General features: G+C 51.2%; 1 protein-coding gene across 1 annotated transcript; it reads right to left on the bottom strand.

Moving 5' to 3' along the window:
- Positions 1–1,122: 1,122 nt before the first annotated feature.
- On the bottom strand, positions 1,123–6,588 carry Sox9 (SRY-box 9). Its single transcript, XM_028761280.1, has 3 exons — positions 5,821–6,588; positions 4,769–5,022; positions 1,123–4,172 (listed from the first exon to the last, which is right to left on the bottom strand). The coding sequence occupies exons 1-3, from the start codon at positions 6,249–6,251 to the stop codon at positions 3,334–3,336; spliced, it is 1,524 nt and encodes a 507-aa protein (XP_028617113.1). The 5' UTR covers positions 6,252–6,588; the 3' UTR covers positions 1,123–3,333.
- Positions 6,589–8,604: the final 2,016 nt, after the last annotated feature.

Below are 8,604 nucleotides of genomic sequence, written 5' to 3'. Positions count from 1 at the left end.
AGAGAGAGAGAGAGAGAGAGAGAGAGAGAGAGAGAGAGAAAGTCCTGATGTCACACTAAGGAGGAGAATCTGATGCCTGGAGGGGCAGAGAGAGATTTGTAAGGGGCGACCCGCCACAGACCACAGGCCTTCAATCAATGTGCAGGGAATTTGCAGAGGAGACCTCAGACTAATGCTGCTTCGATCTGATAACTATCCCCCCCCCCATTGCCCTGATCCTGCTGTGGGAGTTTAGCCAGGAACACAGTAGAACCTGGGCCCTCTTATTCAGCCTGAGACTGTCTGCCTGGAGTGGTGGAGGTGCCTTTACCTTCTTAGACACGGAGCCCCATCAGGTTGGGGGGGGAGGTGCCTGGAGGAGGTAGGAGGGAGTGACTTCATCGGTTTAATGAAAAATGACCTGAATGTCTCTCTGAACCTGGAAACTCCCCATCGAACTGGGGCCAAAGAAAACAGGATTAGGCCGTATTTCTTCTAGGATGGTTCCTCTGCGTCTCTGTATGAGTTAAACTGGAGGGAACGGGGTGGGGGTGGGGGCAATCTCTTGTCATTGTCTCTGCAGAGAAATCAGGAGAGATGGACATTGTTTCAGGGGTTAATTAGACTTTCCCAGATCTCTTGTAGGTAGATCGACCCCCCCTTCCCTCTGACTCCTTTGCTTTGCAAGTGGGCACTCTGTGTCTTTGGTATGTGTCTATAATAACCTAAAGTTTGCCATATGGCATTCAGAAAGAGTCACCTCTCTGGCATTTGGTCTCCTGACAGGCCTCTGATGTCCAGTCTAATGTTCCCTCTCCCCTCTGACCTCCACAGGGGAACGAACAGCTTCAGCTTCTGCCCTGAAGCAGAGGGGTTTTTTAAAACTACACATACATTTTACCAGAGTGGGCAAAAGTGACATGACATTCTCTGTGTGGCTTGCTGGGGTGACACTTCCCAAGATGCTTTGAGCTCAGGTTTAGGGGTGTGGGGGAGACCTGGGTCTTTCACTGCCAAGTTTGAAGTTGGCAAAGGAAGCCATCAAATCGAAACCATCACTGGGATCACAGGTTCTCAATCTCTTTAGCCCCTGGTTCCTTAAAGTACTCTTCATAGAACGAGGTGAATAAGTCAATGGGGCTGTTTTCACTTTAATGCAATGTATATTTATTGTAAACAATAATATACAAAAAAGAAAGGAAGGAAGGGAAGAAAGGCGGGGTGCACAAAGAAGGAAGAGTTTGGAGGAGGGGAAACAAACAAGACACAAACAAACCAAACCTTACCTAAAGAGAAAATATGACATAAATGTCAGGTTTCTTAAGTTACAGAAATATTTTTTTAAAGGTCTGTTTTTATACAGAAATTGAAAGATGCCATATTATAAGAACGCTTTAAGGTTTTATTCTACTGACTTCTAAAACTGTTAATATATCTTTTTTTTTAAATTAAAAAAAAGTCTGCTGTCTTAAAAAAAAAAAAAAAGCAATTGTTATACTCTCCGGCCACAGCAGTGAGTAAGAATTAAGGTCTGTCCAATGTCTCTCTACAGGAGAACAGGCAAGGGGCTATCCATGACACACACTTGCAGAGGCTTGCGTTGTTCTGTGTCACAACACACGCACACATCCACAGACAGTCCAGGCAGCCCAAAGGTCTGTGGCAGAAAACACTGCAAAGGACTCGGTAATATGCTCACTGCATTCAAAACATCTCATTTGTCCACAAACAGAGAGAAACAGGTTTCCAGTTTGATATCAACGACAACAAAAAAAACAAAGAAAAGGGAGGGGGAAAAACCCACAAGGACGGACAAAAAGCATTTGTACAAATCTAGAATGAAGAATCCAAAGAGACTTGCTTTTAATAATAAAAAAAGATTAAAGAGATAAATTAAAAAAAATGGTTACAGTTAAGAACATAATTTAACAACAGATGACCTTACCCTTTGAGGAAGGCGCCAACAATCTACCTTAATGACAGTAAATTAAAAAAAAAAAGGAAGAAAAAAGAAAGAAAAAGAAAAACAAGGAAAAAAGAAAAAAAGAAAAGAGTTTTTTTCTTAAAAAAAAAAAAACTCCTCCTAACAAAATAAATAATTTTAGCACATGGAATGTCTTGAAGGTTAAATGCTGGTATTCAGGGAGGTACAGGTGAGGATCTGAGCAGACAAACTCCAGCATCTGCTGTCCACATGGGGCCCAGGCAGGCAATCTGGGGCAATGTGCTTGGGCACTTACAGGCTGCTTGAAAAATCTTCCCCAAGAAATTTTGGTCTCCTTTGCTTGCCCTCTAAGGCTGCAGCCCGCAAGCAGGCAAAGGCACAGTGAATGTTCTAGGAACAGCACATGAACTTCCCCTGGGTTTAAGGCTCAAGATGTTTTTCTTTTTGTTTTAAAAAATATACATATATATATATGATAAAGCTCACTGATGCTTATGTTATCTTTTTATTCCCCTTATTGCAAAAGAAGGCTTTCCTTCCTTCCTTCCTTCCTCTCTTTCTTTCTTTCTTTCTTTCTTTCTTTCTTTCTTTCTTTCTTTCTTTCTTTCTTTCTTTCTTTCTTTCTTTCTTTAAGGCAGCTGCTCCTGAAATCTGAGAGCCTGGGGAATTAATCAAAGCTCACCCCCAAAACTGATGGTGTAACAAAATTCTGTGTATTATTTAGGTTACTATAACAACACACTTTTTTTCTTTTTCTTTTCATTTTTTTTTGTTTTTTTTTGTTTCTTTTTGTTTGTTTGTTTAGGAGAAAGCAAATCTGTACAAAAATACTCTGGTTGCAAGGAAGGCTAGGGGACACTCTTGAACTAGGAGTAGTTAAGCTGTTGGAAAAATAAGAGCATTTAACTTTTTTATCTAAAATATGTATAAATCCCCTCAAAAATGGTAATGAGTCATACACAGTACATACTAAAAGTATTTAAAATAGAGAATATTCCTCACAGAGGACTTTTTTTCTTTAATTACGGCTAAAAAATAATTACAAAGTTCAAACAGGCAGGGGGACTCTCCAATGGTCCTCCACACTAACTCTGAAGGAGCCAAGCCCTTCCTCGCTGACGCTGGTGGGTCCATCTGGCCAGGAGTGCTGTCCATCTGTCCATGGGTGGCCCGGGCATTTGCAATATGCTGGCATGAGCTCAGATAATGTCTTAAAGTCTCTCTCCTGGAATCTCAGCACTCGTTACCTTCGCTTACATGTCTTTAAAAAATAACGACAGACCAAAAAAAGTGTCCATAGGAATTTCAATTGGTTCTTGATTTCTTCAGCTTTTTCTTTTCTTTCTTTTTTCTTCTTCTTAAAAAAAAAAAAAGGATCAGCTCCGTCACCATTGCTCTTCAAGGTCTCCTCAGGGTCTGGTGAGCTGTGTGTAGACGGGTTGTTCCCAGTGCTGAGGGCTGTGGGTCTGCGGGATGGAAGGGACCCCGGAGGTGTCAGCGATGGGAGTGTACATGGGGCGCTGCGCTGGGTTCATGTAGGTGAAGGTGGAGTAGAGCCCCGAACCCTGGCCCGCTGCGTGGCTGTAGTAGGAACCGGAGTTCTGGTGGTCGGTGTAGTCGTACTGCGAGCGCGTGATGGGCGGGTAGGAGGGGCTGTAGTGCGGAAGGTTGAAGGGGCTGTAGGAAATCTGCTGCGGGGAGTGCTGCTGCTGCTCGCTGTAGTGGCTGGGGCTCAGTTGCTCCGTCTTGATGTGCGTTCGCTGGGACTGGCCTGGCTCGCTGCTCAGCGTGGTGAGCGTGTGCGCCTGCTGCTGCTGGGGTGCCTGCTGCTGCTGCGGGGGTGCCTGCTGCTGCGGAGGCGCCTGTGGGGCTTGCGGGGCCTGCGGGGGCTGCTGCGGAGGAGGGGGCGGCGCCTGCTGCTTTGACATCCACACGTGGCCCGCGGCCGCTGGGGTGGGTGCTGTGCTGCTGATTCCGTAGCTGCCAGTGTAGGTGACCTGGCCGTGGGTGGCCGGCACCCCTGGGTGGCCGTTGGGCGGCAAGTACTGGTCAAACTCATTGACGTCGAAGGTCTCGATGTTGGAGATGACGTCGCTGCTCAGTTCACCGATGTCCACGTCACGGAAGTCGATGGGGGGCTGTCTGCCCCCCTCTGCCAGAGGGCGCCCCTCTCTCTTCAGATCAACTTTGCCAGCTTGCACGTCGGTTTTGGGAGTGGTGGGTGGGGTCGGTGGACCCTGAGATTGCCCTGCAGGCAATAAAAGAGAAAGACAAACGGAAAAAAAAATTCAACAAGCGCTGTGCAAAGCCCCTGGTCTTAGGAGCCCCTGGGGACCCTCCCTAGTTGCCAAGGTGTCATTAAGACCGGCTTCCGCGCTGGAGGCGCGCTGCACCAGCGATAAGTCACCGAATGATTAACCTGCTGGTACACACTAGGCAGGCTCCTTTTATCAGGGGAGGGGTCTGAGGTCTCAAGGGTCCGGAAGACTAAATTGCTACCTGTAGAAGAATGTATGCTTTTGGGGCGAGGCGCAAAGAGAAAAGTGGGTAAATTTGGTAAAGCGATTAAGACATGGTACCTTGCAATAAAGAATCCAGCTCAGGATTCATGGTTGTGTGTGTGTGTGTGTGTCTGTTCGCCCGCGCGCGCGCGCCCGTGCACGCGCGCCTCCCTGCCTGTTTCTGAGGGCCCTGGACAGGGAGGGAATGCAGGGATATAGTGTTTCCTTACTTCAGAGGAGAGCAAGGTCCCCACCCAGATACTTCTCGGGGGGCGCCTTAAGAAGGGTGTGCCGGAAGGAGCCCCGAGTGGGCAGGCCTAGGGGTCACTCGCGTCTTGCTCACCGGAGTGCTCGCCCGGGGAGTGCACTTCACTCATGCCGGAGGAGGAGTGTGGGGAATCGGCTTGAAGCGCCTTGAAGATGGCGTTAGGAGAGATGTGAGTCTGTTCGGTAGCCTCCTCGGCCTCCGCTTGTCCGTTCTTGACCGACTTCCTCCGCCGCGGCTGGTACTTGTAATCGGGGTGGTCTTTCTTGTGCTGCACGCGCAGCCGCTCCGCCTCCTCCACGAAGGGTCTCTTCTCGCTCTCGTTCAGCAGTCTGTGTGTGTGAGGAGGGGGCAGAAGAAAAGAGGGAGAGGGGTCAGTGAAACCCCGGGAGCTGTCAGGTCCCCTCCTCCTTCGCGCACTAGCCCCCCCCCCCCCTCCAGTCTGCTTTCCATCCTCCTCTGAGACTCAGAACTGTTTTTCTTTCTTTTTCTTTTCCTTTTTTAAAAAAAGTGCTCGGAGTCGACCTGAGCGGTCACTCTTCGCCCCGCCCCCTCCGCTGGCCTCCTATTTTGGAAACCCTGAAGATGAAAATAGCTCCCTGCTGGGGCTGCTCTAAACGCCTTTGCTACCGGAGCGGTGCACCCCTCCCAACACGCAGTAAAAACTTTCCGAAACCCCACTTAAATTGCAAGAAGCTTGGCTCGGTCGATTCACGCCCCTGCCGGTTCTCAGTAGCTTTCCCCAATTCTTGCCTGGGTCTCCTCCAGTCTCAGTTACACTTTCCCTTCACCCCGTCTTCCCAGGAAAGAGCGCAGTTGGCCTCGGGGAGGTGGGCTTACTTCCTCTAATCGTTCCTTTCAAGGGGGACCAGGCTGGCACACCCTCTCACTTTCCCCTATGTTCCTAAAAGCAGTCACATTCACGTCACTACCACCCCCCCCCCCTCGCCAAGGGCAATCTCAAGAACTTTTTCAAACTCTGAGCTACCCCCCCCCCCCACCGCACAGCATCCTGGACCGAAGACCCCAGGAAGCACAACTCCTTGGCTCCGGGAGGCGGGGCGGGGTCGGTGAGTGCAGCCCGCGTCCCCGGTAGCCACGGAGCCCTCCCTGGCGGCCCGCGCGCTCACCTCCAGAGCTTGCCCAGCGTCTTGCTGAGCTCCGCGTTGTGCAGATGCGGGTACTGGTCTGCCAGCTTCCTGCGCGCAGCCTGCGCCCACACCATGAAGGCGTTCATGGGCCGCTTGACGTGCGGCTTGTTCTTGCTGGAGCCGTTGACGCGCACCGGCATGGGTACCAGCGTCCAGTCGTAGCCCTTCAGCACCTGGCTGACCGCCTCGCGGATGCACACGGGGAACTTATCTTCCTCGCTCTCCTTCTTCAGATCCGGCTCGCCCTTGGGGAACGTGTTCTCCTGGGGCCGTGTGTTCTCCGTGTCCGAGCCGGAGCCCGAGGGACAAGGCGAACCAGCCGAGTCCTCCGACATGGTGGGGCTGGGGGCGCCAGACAGGCCCTTCTCCTGCTCTTCGGTCATCTTCATGAAGGGGTCCAGGAGATTCATACGCGAGCCCGGGGCAGGGGGCGGGTGGCCGGGAAAGGCGAGAAGCCGCGGCGGCTGGGGCTCCTCTTCCCTCAGCTGCCCGGACGCGGACGCCGAGCGAACGGCTCCCGGGGAAGTTGGCGCGTCACCGGGCTGCGGTGGCGGGTACTTAGCAGAGGCGCTGGGTGGCCGGTACTCAGCTGCCCGCTCCAAACCCGGGGAAGGAGAATCGGAGCGGAAGGAGGAGGGAGGGAAAACAGAGAACGAAACCCGGGCCACTTGCACCCAGTCTCTCTTGCAAAGAAAAGTTCCTGGACTGAAACTGGTAAAGTTGTCGCTCCTACTGAAGTTTGCAGGCAGTTCCGAGCAGCGCTCTCGGCTCTCCGACTCGCAGCCCCGGGTCTCTTTAATAAATACTCCCCCTTCACCTTAGAGACCTCGGGCCAATCACGGCTCGGCAGTGATCAGTGTTGGCAAGTCGCTGATTGGACCGGATTTTGGAAGGAGGGGGGTGAGGATTGTGGCTCCGGGTTGGGTGACGAGACAAGAGGGGAGGAGAAGGGAGGGGAGCTCAGCCGGAGGGTGGATGGTGGGGTGAGGGGATTTGGAGGGGGGGGGCGCGGGGCAGGCGGAGCAGGCGGGGCAGGAGGGGCAGGCGGGGGACCCGGGACGTCCGAGTGTGTAAGTTTGCTCTCTACTCTCGGAATGTCACAGTTTTGGAACGGTCTCCGTGTGAATCGGTGTGTGTGTGTGTATGTGTGTGTGTGCACGCGCGCGTCTAGACTAGGACCCCCCCTCCCACTGCCCCCCCCCCCCAAGCCCACTACTTTTCAATGCTGTCTCCGTGGTACTCGGGACTTCGCTGGCGTTTACAGCAATGGAAATTGCAACAGCTGCTGGTCAAAGCGGAGCTCGGCTTCTGCGCCTGGAGTCTGCCGGCTTCCAAAAAAGTGCTTAGAAATGGTCTTTTGGAAGCAAATGTTTGGGTGACTCAACGCCCGCTGTTCTCTGTAATAATCCATATAAATAGATTAACGCGCTCTGGTTCACCGAGGCTGGTGTGGTGGCTGGAGACTCTGCTGCGCTCTCTCAGTGGGAATCAATGAAAACCAAAGCCGAGCCCCGGCAAAGGCTGGGCGGCGAAGACCGCGCAGTCCCCGGCTCTTGCGCCCGGTCCCGTGGGCCACTCCGACCTTGAACTGACAAGTCCTTTCCCGGCCCCTCCAGCACTCTGACGCCCCTCGGAGTCAGGGTCATTACTTTAGAGTTTTACTTCTTGCCTCCTGGCTAAGTCACAAACACCATCAGGTTCGCCACTGGAGTTTGCAAAACTGCTCCGGTGTGAGGGCGAAGTTTGCAAAGGTGGCAGCGCCGGGCGGCGAGGCCGAGAAGGCCCTTGACTTGGACTGGAGACTCCAAGACAAAACGGGCCACTTTGGCGGAGCCTTGTGGCTCCCTTGCTTGGGCCTTCCTTTACCAGATACCTAGGAGGGCGAAGCGCTAGGCGTCTGGACTTTAGTCGCGTCCTCTTAGACCTGCACACAGGTGGGCGTTCTGGGGGAGGCCACGTAGGTGTCCGTTGTACTTTAAGAGTGCTTGGAGCCGAAGCTCGGTGTTTACTCAAACTCTCGGAGCAAGGTTGGTTAAGGGAGGAATTATCTTTTCTGGAACGAATAAAAATCTTAGTTGCTACCGGGCGACATGCCTTCGGAACCACAAACAAACTCACAACGGTGTAAATAAGATAAACAAATCCATTTAAACATCCCTTTCTGATTCTTGCAAAGCGTCGCTTTGAACTTATTAAATTATTGATAAAGTGAATCAATCGGCCTGTATCCTATCAAAGACAGGTCCCTCCCCTCCAATTTGCTAAGTGTGAACAGTTAGATAAAAACGAATCTTTTCTTTGTGATGCGTTTGAAAAGCTCGTTTCCCCCTCGTTTTCTTCCGAAGTGGGCATTTGTTATTCGGGGAAAGGAACTCGTGATAGTAGTAAACTACAACCCCGTTCAGTCGGGTTTTCTTTTCAAACGAATGTTACTCGCGTGGCGTGTCTCTATTACCCCACAGTCTGTTTACGGATTTAAGAGACATGCAAACAATAGCCATATATTCGTAGCTCCGATTATTCTGACGTGTAAGAAAATATATCTTTTTATTTCTCCATAGTGGGGTTCACGATTTTTTTAGTGTAGACACATTTCTGTGTTCTGGGGTGGAGGTATTTGTGTGATCCTCAAACCGGTTAAAGAGACCAGGGACCACTGTCAGATGTGTTAAACCAGCGATCTGTAAATTTGTTGTAATTACTACATTTTTTGGCACAAAGGCAACGAAAACGACAGTGGCCTTAAGGCATTTTGAAATATTT

This window comes from Grammomys surdaster, unplaced genomic scaffold, assembly GCF_004785775.1.
Source record: "Grammomys surdaster isolate TR1022 unplaced genomic scaffold, NIH_TR_1.0 126906, whole genome shotgun sequence".
NCBI classification, from domain to species: Eukaryota; Metazoa; Chordata; class Mammalia; order Rodentia; family Muridae; genus Grammomys; species Grammomys surdaster.
This window is presented reverse-complemented; position numbering and strand designations above follow the sequence as displayed.

Coding starts and splice junctions, on each gene's coding strand:
- Sox9 (XM_028761280.1), bottom strand. CDS start 6,251: ATGAATCTCCTGGACCCCTTCATGAAGATGACCGAAGAGCAGGAGAAG. Junction 5,023..5,820: donor ACGCTGGGCAAGCTCTGGAG/GTGAGCGCGCGG, acceptor TCACACACACAG/ACTGCTGAACGAGAGCGAGA. Junction 4,173..4,768: donor CTCCCCGGGCGAGCACTCCG/GTGAGCAAGACG, acceptor TATTGCCTGCAG/GGCAATCTCAGGGTCCACCG.